General features: G+C 38.8%; 1 protein-coding gene and 1 non-coding gene across 6 annotated transcripts in view; one reads left to right on the top strand and one right to left on the bottom strand.

The window, feature by feature from the left end:
• Setx (senataxin) overlaps nucleotides 1-16,600 on the bottom strand; it is a 91,821-nt gene that overhangs the window by 50,075 nt on the left and 25,146 nt on the right. For all 5 annotated transcript variants that reach the window (XM_076845200.2, XM_076845198.2, XM_076845196.2 and 2 more), the window contains exons 8-10: nucleotides 14,198-14,369; nucleotides 14,004-14,091; nucleotides 9,352-13,530 (exon numbers count right to left, since the gene is read on the bottom strand). In XM_076845200.2, coding sequence (XP_076701315.1) covers nucleotides 9,352-13,530; nucleotides 14,004-14,091; nucleotides 14,198-14,369 — 4,439 coding nt within the window. The remainder of the gene's footprint in view (nucleotides 1-9,351; nucleotides 13,531-14,003; nucleotides 14,092-14,197; nucleotides 14,370-16,600) is intronic.
• On the top strand, nucleotides 3,637-3,709 carry Trnaa-ugc (transfer RNA alanine (anticodon UGC)). The gene has a single exon. It is a non-coding gene; the product is annotated as a tRNA-Ala (tRNA).

Below are 16,600 nucleotides of genomic sequence, written 5' to 3'. Positions count from 1 at the left end.
TGGTTGACTGACTCTGCAGATTTACCAAAATCACTCAACTGAACACTCTAAAAGGGTAAATTTATACAGTACACCACAATAGCATCCTAGTGTGTACAACAAAGAAAAAAAGATTGAGCCAGTAAAACTTCATCACTGCTTATCCTAGAGAACATGAGATGTGCCTAAGACTGCCCAGAAGATCCTAGCTAGTTCCCACCCTGGAGGAAAGAGGGCAGACAGTTTTATTTTGAAATTATTTGGGCCTAATATGAACTTCTACATGAACTCCACAAGTTATGATAGCCCACCAATGATTACTGAACTTCTGCAGACATCACAGAGAAACTTAGCTAGGTAAGAAATCCTAATTAATATACTCAACATAATATATAAGTCACTGGCTTGTGTATTTGATGCAGTTAGTTTTATGACCCATTTGGTTCTTTTTCTTTTTCATAACCTATTTGAATCTAGGAAATTTAAAAATAGTGAAAGGCAAGAGCTAATCTTTTTAAGCCAAGTAACAGCTGAAAGTCAAACAAGTGGATGCCGTGGTCCACCAGAGTGTTACCAAGGTGGATGTAATCCCAATTCCACAATTCACCAAGTTCAGAGGATGAAAAGAATCACACACAAAAATCAAGCTCCCTGAATATAAGAACATTTAGAATACACTGAACAGAAACTGACATTCAGTGGCTTTACAAATATGAAAGGAGTGGTAATGATGTACCAACCTTACAAAGCACTGGAAATGAACAAAGAACACCCTGCTCCTTCCTTTCTCAGTGTGGGAAGATGGAGACCTAGGTAGGCTTTTTTCTCAAAGGAGGTCTGAGTCCCCCCTGTCTAATAACTACACAAAAAGGATCATTCTAGCTAGCAATTAGAGAAATGCAAATCAAAACTACTCTTAAGATTTCATCTCCCTCCAGTCAGAATGGAAGCTATTATGAAGACAATAAGAAGTGTTGGTGAGCCTGTGGGTTTGGAAAAAGGTACACTCATATACTGCTGGTGGGCCTGCAAATTGGTACAGCCAATATGGAGAGCAGTATGGAGATTTCTTGGAAAATTCAGAATGGAACCACCAATTGACCCAGCTATATCCCTTTCCTCAGTCTATACCCAAAGGACTTAAAAACAGCACACTACAGGAACACAGCCACTCAATGTTTACAGCAGCATAATTCACAATAGCTAAACTGTGGAACCAAACTAGATGCCCTTCAGTGGATGAATGGATTTAAAAAAGTGACATATACACAATGGAATATAACTCAGCAATAGAAGAGAATAAAATCATGGCATTTGCAGGTAAATGGAGAGAGTTAGAGAAGATAATGCTGAGTGAAGTTAGCCAGTCCCAAAACCCAAATGTCGAATGTTTTCTGTGATATGAAGAGGCTGATTCATAATGGGGTAAGCAGGGGGAGCATGGGAGGAATAGATAAACTCTAGATAGGGCAGAGGGGTGGGAAGGGAAGGGAGGGGGCATGGAGTTAGAAATGATGGTGGAATGTGATGGATATTATTATCCAAAGTACAGGTATGAAGACACGAATTGGTGTGAATATACTTTATATACAACCAGAGATATGAAAAATTGTGCTCTATATATGTGTGATAAGAATTATAATGCATTCTGCTGTCATGTATAATTTCTAAAAAATTAATTTAAAAAAAGAAAGGATCATTCTAGCAAACAGTGTTCCTAATAATTTAACTTTTCACAGAGAAACTATTGTAATAATATGATCTGATGAAAGTATTTCCACACACACTAAGTATTTTGGTTATAATGAGATGTTTGTGTTTCTAAGGAAGTTTTCTTGAGGAAAAAAAAATTACATGAAAATAGTTGTTTCACTGGGGAAAAGGAGTTCCTGCAGCACTGGCTTGGCTCACAGTACCCAAAGTCACCCTTGCCTTTCAGGAGACAGAAGACAACAAAACCCAAAACAGACAAAGCAACTGACATTCAAACCCATGCCATCATCACAAACCTGCAAACTCATTAACTCGCCTTCTCGATCTCTCTCCTCCTCTTTAGAACTCAAACTCTATTATGGAGTCATCCATTTCTCATATCGATTTCTACCTACTGCTCACTCCCATTAATAATGAAGCTTTAGCTAACACACACACACAAGAAAAGCTTCCTTATCTTCTAATCACCATGTAGCGTGACTTTTTTTGTCGTCATTGCATAGGTTAGCAAAACATCTTTCTGTTTACTACTTTTATACCAACTTCTTTCTTAATCATTACTCCACCAAATTTGCCATTCACCAAATTCAATGCTTACTCTCTTGCTGTTATTTTTCCTCCCCCTTGATCTCACGTGGAGTTAATCCAAATCTTCAGTTCATGATGCACTTCCATTAGTATATAAGGCTCCTTTGACTTTTCCTATATTCTAATTCCATCACATCTTGTACCTCAGGCACCCACAATCCTGTATTTGGTATAGTATCACTGAAAAATCCAGTGTGTGTGTGTGTGTGTGTGTGTGTGTGTGTCTGTGTAGAGAGTGGGTGTGGTTTACCTAAAATAGTATTGTATTACAAATAAGCTTTCTTTTCCAATCAATATTTCAAAGTCTCTCTTGGTATCAACAATTGCATAATATTCCCTAGTACAAAACTACATTTTATTCATCCATTCTCTTAACTGGGTCTGATTGCATAAACAATCTCATGAGAGAAAATCCCAAGACCAACAAATTCTTATGGATGGATGGATGTGTGCACATGATCCTCTGATGGGTAAACCTAGGAGTAAAGACTGCTAGACTAAAAAAGATCACAAACTGCTGCTCACCACTGTGTCTTCAATTTCCTTCTTAGTGTGAGCTAATATGTCATAACACCTATCATCACTTGCACTTCCCTTCTGCAAACTGGCTTTCTGTTATACATCTTCTACTGACTTCTATTTTTCTGCTAACCTGTTAAGTCCTATTAAAATTTCCAGCTCTTAGGACCTTGTGAATTTTGTAATGTTTTAACTCTCTTCATCAGTCAACTTTGAATATGAGGTCCTTCACTGAAAACATAAGTCTTGGACAGAGTTAAATCCTTCATCATCTCATTTTGTGGTTTAATGCTTCTTAGAGTTTTATGGTGAACTTAGTTTTTCTGATATTTTCCTCTTTCATCAGGACTGATCAAGTGTTCTCCTGGGCCACATCAACCTCACGAAACTTCTTTATAGCCTATCTGGCTTGTAGGCCTTGATGTCCACAAGGAACCCTCATGTGCTGTTATCTTCTCTCCCCTTCACAGCGATGGCCCAGTGGTCAAGTATGTTTCTCCTGGGCACTTTTTCAAGGCTACCCGGGCTGCCTCCTGAACCAGTGCCTAGGGCCACTGGAAAGTGGTCATGTGCAGACTTTCTTTGCATGGTTGTGGATACCTTTCAGCACATTCTTTTGGGTCTTGAAAGCCCTTGCTCTGGCTTCAGCTTTGGGAGGGGCAGGAGCTTTCTTCTTAGCTTTCAATGCCATCTTGGTGAAACAGGCTGACAGTTTTTTCTATCAGCAGAAGAGTTACATTTCAAATATGTAACAATTCCCCCTTATCTGTGACTCCCAGTGGATGCCTCAAAGAGCACATATCAAACTCCAAATAAAGATTCAGAACTTCAGGAGCTGGCAATATAGCTCAGTTGGTAGAGTGTTTGCCTTGCATGCAAAAGGCCCTGGGTTTGATCCCCAGCATCACCAAAACAACAACAACAACAACAAAAAACAACCCAACAAACAAACAAACTCAGAACTCCTCTTTTTTAAAGGAATCAATTTATGGTTTCTCTTTGGCATAGCCAAATTATCAGCACCACTCTTCTTGTGCTTTGATAAGGGTTATTTGAACACAAGCACTGTGATGCTGCAGGTCAATCTGGAGAGCAAGGTGTCTGCTAAGTGACTAGCAGATAGTACATTCATCATGGACACATGGGACAAAAGGATGACTCACATTTGGAGCTGGACTTAATCGTGTTACCAGGGAAGGGGCAGTATTGTTTACTTCTGGGATTTTCCATATAATATTTTTGGACCATGGTTGTCTGTCACGGGTAGCTAAAACTGACATCATGAATGAGGACCACTATGGGTATATTAACTGAAGTTTCTGGGCCAGAAGGTACAGATCCAGCCTATTTTTTCCCAATGGAGTGGGTCAGCTTTCTCAGAACCACCCATGTACCCTTCCCCAGTGACCTGTGGTTCCCTATTCATCTCATCCTAGATGATAATCAATGTGAGGGATTCATGCTTAGGAGCCATGGGTCTCAACTGCTCTTGTGCCACTCTCTTATTTGTCTATTAGTATGGCTTTAAACTATCTTTATATTAGATGAGGCAAGTTCACCTCCACCACCACCTATTATGCTTCTCTTTCCATTTTGCTTTCTCATCTGACTTTATTTCACTTTTTTCTTTCTATAAAACTCCTCCGTACTTTCACAGACACAAAGTTAAAAAAAAAAAAAAAAAAAAAAAAGCCTACGCCTTACAGTAAGAAAGGTATCCAACACCTTTCTCTTTCTGCTTTCTGGCATTAGTTTACATTTTGTTCAGGGGAAAGTGAAAAAGAATTTGTGCTGGGGCAGGCAGCTTAACTTGAGACACATGGCAATAACAAACTGAAGTAATTATATTAGTAGATTTCACTCTCCCTTAAAACATTTAAGTAAACATTTTAATTTAAAATATTTAAAGTAAGTTTAACTCAAAATATTTTTGCTTGAATTTTTTAAAAATATTTTTAGTTGTTGATGGACCTTTATTTTAATTCACTTATTTATATGTGGTGGTGAGAACTGAATCCAGTACCTCACACATGCCAGGCAAGAGCTCTACCACTGAACCACAAGCCCAGCCCTTTTGCTTGAATTTTAACTTGAACTAATTTTTTGGTTTTAATTTGGATTTTTTTTTTTTTTTAAATCTGGAATTGAACCCAAGGTTGCTTAACCACTGAGGCACATCCCTAGCCCTTTTTATGTTTTATTTTGAGACAGGGTCTCACTCAGTTGCTTAGGATCTTGCTAAGTTGCTGAGGTTGGCTTTGAACTTGTGATCTTTGTGACTCAGCCTCCCGTGCCACAGGGATTACAGGCGTGAGCCACCATGCCTGGTTTTGGATTTTAACTTGAACAAATTTTCTTATTTTAGTTTTGATCAAAGTCTTGATCCCGACTTGACCAAACTTTTTATTAATTCAGAAAGAAGTCATCTCTCTATAATGGGAAAACATCTCATTCATGAATACAGCTAAATAAAGGATGAACTATCTTCCATTATGATTTTCAAAATCAGAGTCTTAAAGTGTTCTCCATAAATGGCTTGTGTATTTACTATTAGGATAATTCCTAACAGGTCTGCAGCTTCAGTTACTATTGTATATGATGTTTTCTTCCATATTTTCTAACTGCTTATTGGAGCCATAAAGGGACACTAACCTTTTTATACATCAATCTTGTGCTCAACTATTGATTTTATTGGGATTTCTATGTAGACCATCTAGAAATGATCAGAAGTGTGTCTTCCAATTATTCACTGCTGTTTTTCTTCATCTTATTGAACACCAGGTGGAGCGCTGTTCAGACCTGCAACTATCCTGTCAAATGCTGCTTGTACACCTTGAGACACACTTGTTCACCACTGAGGTGAGCTCCTGGGTTTCTGATCCCTCCTTGGTATCTACTTTCTTTGTCCCTTCCAGTGTGTCCATGTTAAAATTGGCTTGGACTGCAAAGCAATTCGGGCTTTCTTTGGTTCATGTTTGTCTTTTGTATCTTTTTCCATACTTTCATCTTAAATCTTTCTGGTTCTTTTTATGTGCACCTATGGCAGATATTATTATTATTGGAACTTGTCTCTTTAACACATTCTTAAACATATACAACTATCTGTGTGTACACGTGGTTCAGATTCCTTTGGCATTATTAATGAGTTTCTGGGAAAGTTTCAGTCTTAATTTTTTTTAATCATCCTCTTTTCAACTCCCACATCCACTCCATCAGCAAGTCATGACAGTATCTCTCCAAAGTCTATCCCCAATACCTTATTTCCTCTACCTTCCCACAGCTACCACCCAAATCAAACCACCAGCATATATCTCTGGGTTGCTATACTTCTACCTGCCTTTCTACACATTATTCTCTACCCAGCAACAAGAGTGACATGCAACAATATGTAAACTGGTGTCTATTTCTACTCTCCAGTCCAAACACCCACCAGTGAAAAATCTTCCAACACCTTCTTAAAGAACTCAAAATGAAATCCCCTGTAAGGCTTCATACTTAATCTCCCTCTTCATACATACCTTAGATCCTATCTCAAAGTGCTGTTTTCTTGACATCCCAATCCTCTCCTACCTCTTCTGGTTCTCAGCCAGTTTTCAACAGCAGCCTCTCAATGTCACTTATCATATGTTGTTTCATTTTCTTCTCAAAACAAATTACAATCTGACTGGCTAAAGAGCCAGAGCCATCTCTCTGATTAAACCACTGAAAAGCAAAGCTGATGCACCAGAACATTCCCTTCCTGCCTGCTCCCTCTACCCAACTGGCCACAACCACACTATATTCACACAGAGGTGACAGTAAAGAACCGCAGACAGTCAGCAACCTAACTTTTAATGTAAAAGAGTATTTGCACAATTGGCTACAAAAAAAATTTAAAAAAGAAATAAAACTAATCCCTGCTCACATAGTGTGCATTTATCTAATTAATACTTTTATGGTTTAAGTGCAATAATTAAAACAAATACTTCTTTTAACCATATCAGTATAGAAAAGATTCACATCTCTAAAAACTGAATTTGCTCCTGACCTTTGTGTTGAGGGATAAATCTACATTAATATCATTATATTCCACCTGTACTAGGGCATATAACTGGATAATCAAACACTACACTTTAGATTCTAAATAGGATACCAATGTTTTGTAAAAAAAAGAGTCAGTACTTGGGCCGGGGATGTAGCTTAGTGGCAGAGCACTCACCTAGTATACATTATTCTCTGCATTCAATCCCTAGTTAATTAATTAAGTCTATACTCGCTACAGTATTCCATTAGCAAGGTGCAAGTAAAGTTATAACAAGTATACCAGAATAAGGGTGATGACCCCTGGTCCAGGAACTGGGGTTGATGCCACAGCCTTGACTTATTAGAAAAACTAAAAATTAAAACTAAACAATGCTGGGCTGGGTTGTGGCTCAGTGGTAGAGCACTTGCCTCACATGCATGAGGCACTGGGTTCAATTCTCAGCACTGCATATAAGTAAATAAGTAAAATCCAATGACAACTAAAAAAAAAAAAAAAAAAAAAAAAAAAATATATATATATATATATATATATATATATATACACACACACACACACACACACACATAAACTAAACAAGGTTATCTTGACACCATAAAAATTGTTGGTCTAATAATTTCAACCATTCTCCCCAATATCCTATACCTATTATAGTCTCAATCCCTTCACCCACCCACTCCCTGACAACTACTCATCTGCTTTTTGTCCCTATGAACCTGCTTTTCTGGGCAACACATGGACAGAATCATAAAACCTGACCTTCTGCACCTGACTTCTTTCAGCAGCACAATGTTTTCAAAGTTCATCAATGACTATGAATCAGAACACCTTTCCTTTTAATGGCTGAATAATATTTCATTGAATGAACAAACCATATTTTGTTTATCCATTTGTCAGCTGATGGACATGTAAATTGTTTTCATATTTTGGCTACTATGAATCATGTCCCAATCTACTTTATCGTTTCCTGCTCTTAAACATCAGTAGACCACCAGAAATCAGCCAATTAAGGAATTAAGAAAAGAACTACAAACAGTAAAATGAACAGGAAAAAACTAGGGAAACAAGTATACAAATTAAGAAAAACTTCTAAGTTTAATTTTAATATTTTTTAGTTAATTGAAAGTACCACATATATGAAATAAGAACAGAACCCTATAAAAATGGCTAAGATTTGGGGCATTACTTTACTCAAAAGATTTGACATAAAGTTCATTTTAAAGGTTGAAGCTGAAGTTCATTTTCAAGCTTTACAAAAGCCATTTATCTTGCCAAGTATTAACAATGCCCTGAACACCCTCTTACTGCACCGGCCCTTGTTCAACACAGGTCCTTTCCTCCAACACGCCAACCCGCTTGCTACCAGCACCTGCACTCCTGTCTGGAGGACACTCCTGCAGCCCTTCTGATCCTTTGGTCTCTGTGTAAACACCATCTGCTCACAGAGGCTTTCTAACCTGCTATCTAAAGCACACTGCTTTCTTTGTTCTAGGTCACACTGGAACGCTTATCCCAACATGAAACAGTATCTTGTAGAGGGCAGAGACCACTTTCCCTCCCAGGCCTATAAATGCGTGTGGCACATAATGGGCACCTAAATATCAAGTAAGTGAATAAATTCATGAACATTGCCTCAAAATTCTTGTATGTACTTTTAAGAAACTTAATGAACACCCAGGTTTTGTTTTTTCCAAAGAAACATGAAAAATAAAAAAATTTACTCCCAACTCCTTTTTTGCCTTGAAAATGACACACACACACACACACACACACACACACAGGTCCCTCAAAATGTAGTTCTGAGGTTCAGGTTTTTTTTTTTTTTTAAGACAGGATCTAACTATTTTGACCAAGCTGGCCTCCAACTCTAGGTCTATACCACCCATACCTAGCTCTGAGGTTCAAATTTAACGGGGAACCTTGTATTTTACTTGGCAACCCTAGTCAAGAAGCTGAGGAAGAAAAGAACCACAACAGGATGCTGGGGCTGAGGAGGTGTAAGAAAGACTGCCAGAGCTGGGTGCAGTGGTACATGCCTGTGACCCCAGACAGTTAGGAGGCTGAGACAGGAGCAAATTCAAAGCCAGCCTCAGCAATGGCAAGGCGCTAAGCAACTCAGTGAGACCCTGTCTCTAGATAAAATACAAAACAGGTCTGGGGATGTGGCTCATGGGCGAGTGCCCTGGTTCCTACCCACCTCCCCCCCAAAAAAAACCAAAAATAAAAACAAATGCAGCCGGAAGACTCTATCCTTGTGCATCGGCACTTCCCTTTCTATCCTGCACAAATTCTGCATGTGTCAGCTCTCCCCTAGGCTACCTCCAGACTCAGTGCAAGAACTGGGTCTGTAACTGCAGGGGTCAAAGGTTAACAGTACCATCAGCATCTGGAACTGTGGCTGGTACAAACATCTGTTCAACATGAAATCTAACAGCAACATGGAATCAAACAGGTGCCTAGACTGTCCTCTAATTATGACTCAGCAGTAAAGCAACTTGAAAAGGAGAGGCAAATGACAAAAGCATACTTACTGTTTCAAAAGTATTCAATATCATCAATGGTAAAAAAACATTAAAATATTCTCCACAATCTTGAAATCGGACAGGCACAGGTCTTGAGATGGACTGACAAAGACTTGCTGGGGGCCCACACTGATCAAAGTTCAAAAACATCTCATATTTCCATTTTAAGACCTCTTTAACAAAGGTGTCAGAGATAGACTGTGATGACAAAAGAATATTTACTGGAGAAGAAACTGAAAAAGATTTGCTTTCACCAAATGGAAGCTTGTAGCCTTGCTTGCTGGAATTATTTGGAGCCTGAGAATGAAGCACATTGCACAAACTATTCCCATCACCTGCTGTCTTCTGAGGTACCAGGGAAGCAGGCTGTGGTACTTTCAGAATAGACTGTACCCCATTTGATTTATTTTTTAGAGCTGATGGAAGTGAAGTATTTTCCAAAGACTTGGAAAGACTGGCAATGCGTGAAGTACTCTTTGAACTAAAAACCTTGGTGGTAGAAGGTCTTAAAGGTTTGGCTGCAGAAAGAGGCAAACCAGGCTTCCGAAACACATCTTCATCTGCTTTGATTTCAGAGGGTCCTGAGCAGCATTCGCCCTGGCTTTTCGTGGTTTCGATACCATCTTTGAACTTACACTTTGTGACACTCAAAGATTCCAACTGAGGCCGACTCACAGAATCTTCTTCTACCTGAACCGTATCTTTTCCATGAACCAATTCAATAAGCTTATCATTACCATACTCCATTTGTGAACATAAATCCATATCTTCAGGATCATGCTGTGTTAAAAATAAGTTGTCATCCTCTGCATCGCTGTTGGACTCAGGATCCACTTCTTTCAGAGCTGCCATCTCGACACGGTGTGCTGCAAGATCACCTCCAGCTAAAGGGGTTTCTAAAGTGGAGACCACTCCTTCGTTGGCTGGCAGTCTTCCATTCAACCCTCCAGAATCACATTGGTTCAAAACACAAGCACCCTCAGTTACCTGAGATGTGGACTTTGCTGTTTTGGTCTCTGGTTCTGAAGGAAAGTCTTTTATTAACTGCTTTTCATCACTGCTGGCAAGTGCATCGCTGCTTTTATAATCTGACCTCTCAGACTCAGGTACAAGTATGTCAGAATTATGTGTTCTACGTGTCCCTGCCCTTGGAGCATCCGCACTTCCGTAACCAAAAAGTTCTTGTCTGTTTTGCTGTGACTTAGGTCGTGCCTGCCTTGGTGAATGAAGATCCTGACTTGTCAGCAGTTTCTTATTATTTTTAACAGAAAGAGTCTGAGGAGAAATTAACTTGGTCTTTTTTTGGGTGTCTACTACTCCGACAGTTTTGCCATGATCGCGTAACTGAACTAAATACTCTAAAGATCGCTGGGACAACTCAAAGGCCTTCCGAGGAGCTTTCTTCAAACCAAGCTTCTCAACTGTGGAAGTTGGTTCAGGACACTGGCGAAATTTCTTTGGTGGAACTACAGCAGGAGTCGTCCTACAACTTAGGTAATGTGAACTTTTATTCTGCCCTTTTTTGGCATCTGAATGTGTTTTCTTAGTTTTAGAAACTGGGACTCTCCTAATGGGTTTTGAATAAGTCCGAAGCTTTGGAGACTTTTTTACTGAAACCGCCGTGGCCCTCTGAACACTTGAACTGGGAGTTACAGTCCTCACGTCTGTACTCTGTAAGTCATTTTCAGTAAGCTCTCTCTCATTAAGAACATCAGAATGGTCCTCATTTCGGACAGAAGATGAAGGCCTGAGAGGATCTTCAGACACAGGTTTTTCAAATCGTTTCCTCTTAGGCTTTTTAACTTGGATTTCACGAAGATCCTCCATGGAAGCACTGCTGCTGTGAGGCTCTGGGTGCTCCTCGACACTCTCCACGACCCTGCACACCGCCTCTTCAGATGCATACTCTGTACCATAGCCCCAGTTATTGGTGCTGTCGGCTACATGAGTCACACAGGAACTTTTTTCAGTCTCTTGAACTGAATTCTTGCCCACTTTATGATCTTCCCAAACTGAAAACACTTCAGATGGACTTTCAAACTCAAAAAACTGAGAATCAGATTCCTCAAAGTGCAAAAGGGAGTTTGTCTTTTCTTCCTTTATAAGTTTCTTTTCCACGGTAGTAGTAACTATTGAATCATGCTGTGCCAGAGATTCTTTCTCAATAGATACTTTGCCCTGTTCAATGTGTTTTTCAAACCCAAGAATTGTCTCATCATCATCATCAGAATCTGAAATAACAATAATTTGTCCATGGCAGGTATCCACAACATTATTTTGGTTAGCTGTGAAACACCTTTTATCATCCTTTACTCTTCTCTGCAGCTGGGATGTACTTTTCAGAGTTGAATCTGATGGAAACTTAATAACACTGGCTTTAGCTATTAAAGACAATTTGTGGAGGTCTCTATCCACTTGAGAATCTGTTAAGGTATCAGACTTAGGACTGATGCCAGGGGCCTGCTCTCTTTCCAAGTTAGAGGAAATCAGACCCACACTCTTATTCACATCCTTATTTCTTGATTTCAGTATAGTCACAGGATCTTTAAAGGGAGATGTTTTCTTCACCAAAGTATTGGCAATTTCTGTAAATGAAACCAAATCTTTATCATCAGCATAACAATCCTGTACTTTGCAATTATTTTCGTAAGAGAACATATCCAACTCTTCACTCTTTAAGTGTTTCTTTTTCAGTGATAAACTGTTTTGAGATTTTTGTTCTCCATTTTCACCATCTGGAATACCATTAGGGTTTAAAGATGGGTCATGTGTGAAGTCATCCCCTTTCTGAACTCCTGCATCTTTTCTTAAATAGAAAGTCTCCATATTAGATGCAGTCAGATTTTCCCCTAAACTGATAGCATCACTGATCGAAGTACTTTTCCTGTGTTGCTTCTTTATAACATGTGATAACTTTGCACAGATTTCATCTTTCTGTGCCTTAGATTTTGGTTTTGAGGTTTTACCAAGAGCATCATCCTTTAAAGAGAAATCCTCACTTGATGTGGTTACTTTTGCCAGACAATCAGTGCAGGAATCAGTCAGTGAACGTGTTGATTTGATGATTCCCCGGCCACAGCCCTTGTCTGGACCATTTCTTGAAGGACAGCTCTGGGGCGTATGACAGCTTTCCTTCACAGACTTCTGTACCCCTCTGCTTGCTTTACCTTGGTTTGGAGCTCTTTCAGCAAAAAGGCTTTTACTACACTGCTGTAAGCGTGACTCAGCTGAGGGATGGTCTTCCACATTCAAGTCCTTCATGTAATTCTGCTTGTTACCGTCTTCTTCCACAGTACTACTTGCTTTAATCATTATGCTCTCTTGCACTTGATGAGTGTCAATTTTCATTGGTTCTTTAGAAAATGTTGGGCTGGAATTTTCAAGACAAAGCATGTCTTTCTTAGACTTCTCTATCTGTTCATTTTCTTCTTTAAAAGATGTAGGTGGGGTCTTACATGGAGTCAGATCCACAAAAGTGCTACACTGAGGTACTTTGACTTTTATGTTTCTAATAATTTGTTTTAAACACGTTTGTAACTCATGGGTCTCCTGACTAGTCAACTGCCAACCTAGAGACAAATTTCCTCGAAGGAATAAGTTAAGCTTATCCCAGAACCGCTTACAAAGAGTCTGTTGCCCAAGCTGGTACCCTTCTTTCAGGAGACTCCTGATCAGCTGCACACAAGCAAGCTGTACAGAGTTAGATGGCATTGAATGTAATGACAGTGATGATATCATTGCTGTTCCTTTGGAGCAATTTCCAGATGATTTCTCTGTACTCCGTGCAAATGCAGTGGTAGGGAGCTTGGCACATTTTACAACAGCTTCCACCCACTGCTGGGAGCTAACCCACAGCAAATGCAAACACTTTTTATTTCTGTGCAGTTCAATTACTGACACCAAAATTAGAAGAAAAAATTCAGTGACTTTGTCACATACAGCATCTGTTTGGTTGAGGACATCTTTAACTTCAGAGTACAGATGATGAATAACCTCTACTATGTAAGCCACACCCAAGTCCTTAAGATCCATGAGGGACTGAACAAAAGGTATGAACCACAGAAATGTGCTGTTATGGACACGCATGTCTTGACCAATGTCTGACTGAAGTACATTGGCTAATGTTTCCATTTCTTCATACATATTAGGACAATAATCTGGACAAATGGCTGATCTCCACCCTGAATCCTAAAACAAGAAAAATACATTCAGATAAATAAGTACAGTAATAGGTTTAACCCCAAATTGTAAAAAAAAAATGTGTGTGTGTGTGTGTGTTTGTGTATCCCTAAACTTTCCTATTTTGGTTTACTATATATCAACATATACAACCCCATAAAAATTGAAAATATAAGTTGAACACTGACACTAAAGCTTCATTAGTTCTAGTCTACCCCCTTCCATGCTGTGCCCTTTTCATTAGATGGCTCTGATTATTAGTCATGCCCCTTTTCCCCAGCCCAAAAACCTTCTGTCTTCTCTAATTCCAAAGTATGCACACTAATGTAACAAGTTCATCTTCCCAAGCACAATTCACCTGGCTCCATTACCAGGCCTTTGGTAGCAGCTAATGCAGAACAGGTATGTATCAAAAAACCATCATGCAACTAATTATGTAAATCACTATATAACAGAATCTGAATTTTCAAAGCGTTTTATACCTTTTTGGCCTTTTCGGGATTATAATTGTATACAATCTGGCTGCAAGTCACCATATCATCCAAATATGACTCCGGTTCTAACTTGGTCCTTAAATATGAACAAATAAAAATTTACTGAAATGAAACAGAGGAATAACAACAACAAAAAAAACCTTGTTGAGTCAACTGCAACAGAATTCCTGACATTAACTAACCTTATAGAGCTGTTCCGTATATTTTTGATCTCCCTATTATAGCTCACGTTGTTGATAATGGTTTGAAATGCCTCAATAGGATCAATAAGTTGACCCCAAACCTTAGAACCAAGGCGATCCAGGATCACCATGAAACAGTGTAAGGCTGGCCAGAAAGGATCCACACTATCATCTGAAATACAATGTAGCAATTGCAAAATTACAAAACAATTAGAAAAATACACTAAAATGTATTGAGAATTAAGCATTCTTTACCCAGCTAGTAACAAAACTAAAAGCAAAGTAGTAAATAATTTAAGGTCATACCAACTCTTAAGAGACAGATTTTTACAAAGTTAGCAAATTTTCAAAATTTTATCAAAAAACTACTATAACCTCTAAAAAAATTTTTTTTTAGGGGAACAATTGCTTAATAGGCAATAAAACAGTCTAGATAAACACAACCTTTTTACCTTGTTTGCTACACCTGACAATACTTCCTAATCAACTTCTCACCCCATTCCTGGAACTTCATACTCCCACTCTCCACTAAATAACAGAAACAAAGAACAGGTAAAAAGGGGAAGGAGAAACTTGCTATTTCCAGATCAAAATGAGGCCTATAATACAAGAAATTCTGCTTCAATATAGTTCTGAATTTTTATATGGCATAGCTGGTAGGAAGGACTGAATCCTTTCACCAATGGGGTAGAGCAAAGATACATACCCCTCCGTTCATCCGTATTTCAACATAGCCCTGTAACTCATGGGTCTCCTGACTAGTCAACTGCCAACCTAGAGACAAATTTCTACTTTCCTTTCATTTTGTATAAATCCCTGTTGCTCCTCAATTCTTACTTCCAGTACTTTCCCTCCACTATTAGAAGTACAGTGGGCAAGATACTGCCCCTACTTAAAGACCTTCAATGGCTCCTTATGTCTTCAAAGAAAATTCTAAGTCAAGAACTTGCAAGATATTGCTCTATTGTTTCTCTCTAGGTTTTTCATATTCCCACAATCTAAAAAAAAAAAAAAAAAAAAAAAAAAAACAAAACACTAGCTTTTCCCCAAATAAGCACCATCTATCAAAATTCTATCCATCTGTCCAGCTTAAATGCCTCTTTCTTTATTAAATATTGCTCAGCCATTTCATTTCCTACAGAAAAAACTCTTCTGGGCCAAGGACCCTGTTATTGACAATATTTAGTCACCCTTGAATGTATAGCTTTATTTCCCTTAGACTTCCTAAAACTCTGTGGTTTTTTTTTTGTTGTTTTTTTTTTGTTTTGTTTTTTTGCTGGACATGGAGGTGAACACCTGTAATCCCAGGTCCTTGGGAGGCTGGAGCAGGAAGACTGCAAGTTCAAGGCCAGTCTGGACTGCTCAGCAACATCCTGTCTCAAAATATAAAAAGGGCCAGGATGTAGTTCAGTGACAGAGCACTTGCCCAAAATTCACAACTCCCTGGGTTTATTCCCTGTTTGTCTCTCTCTCACTGACACATATCCCCTCTGCTTTTTTATCAGTTATTTGTGCAGCTCTTCTTAGGCATTTTGTATCCCTCACAATAACTGATGCTGCCTCATGTTTAATAAGCTCTCATATAAGAAAAAAAGTAGTTAGGTGAAGACAGTTATAAAAGATTTCTTAAGAAAGGTGACTCACATTTTGAAGAAGGTAGGTGAGCTGGATTAACAGAAAGGACAGAATTATATGTGCAGATATGCACAGGAAAAGTGAACAATTTATGAAGCAACTGCTGGCAAATGAATCAGTAATCACCCTAATCAGGAATAATATATCAGGAAAAGACATGCTATGAATAAAATAAAACATATTTCTTTTAAAATCTCCAACCAGTGAGTTCATATCCAGTCAAGCTGATTGCAAAAAATGAAAGGTGGGGAAATATATTCATTATGTTGGCATAGAATCTGGTATATTTTGTTGATTCATTCCTTCATAAATATTAGAAGCACTCTGTTATCAGCTTAATTCAAGCAACAGCAAGAGTGTGGTCTAATAAATACCATGACAAATTTTAGGATCTTTTTTTAGGAACCATCTAAGATCAGCACTGTCCAAGAACATCTTCTGATGATGGGAAATGCTTCTTATCTACACTTACACTAAATCCCACACATGGGTGGTGACTGAGTCTTGGAATATGGCTAGTGGGACTGAAAAGGTGGATTTTTAATTTTAATTAATTTAAATTTCACTAAGCACATGTGAGCCAGGTGTGGTGGTACACGCCTGTAATCCCAGTGGCTCAGGAGGCTGAGGCAGGAAGATCATGAGTTCAAAGCCAGCCTCAGCAAAAGCCAGGCACTAAACAACTCAGTGAGACCCTGTCTCAGATAAAAAGCAAAATAAGGCTGGGATGTGTCTCAGGTTGAGTGCTGAGTTCAATCCCCAGTACCA

Source organism: Callospermophilus lateralis, chromosome 2 (genome assembly GCF_048772815.1).
Source record: "Callospermophilus lateralis isolate mCalLat2 chromosome 2, mCalLat2.hap1, whole genome shotgun sequence".
Classification (NCBI taxonomy): Eukaryota; Metazoa; Chordata; class Mammalia; order Rodentia; family Sciuridae; genus Callospermophilus; species Callospermophilus lateralis.
The sequence above is the reverse complement of the archived record's forward strand: the minus strand, read 5'-3'. Positions and strand labels throughout refer to the sequence as shown.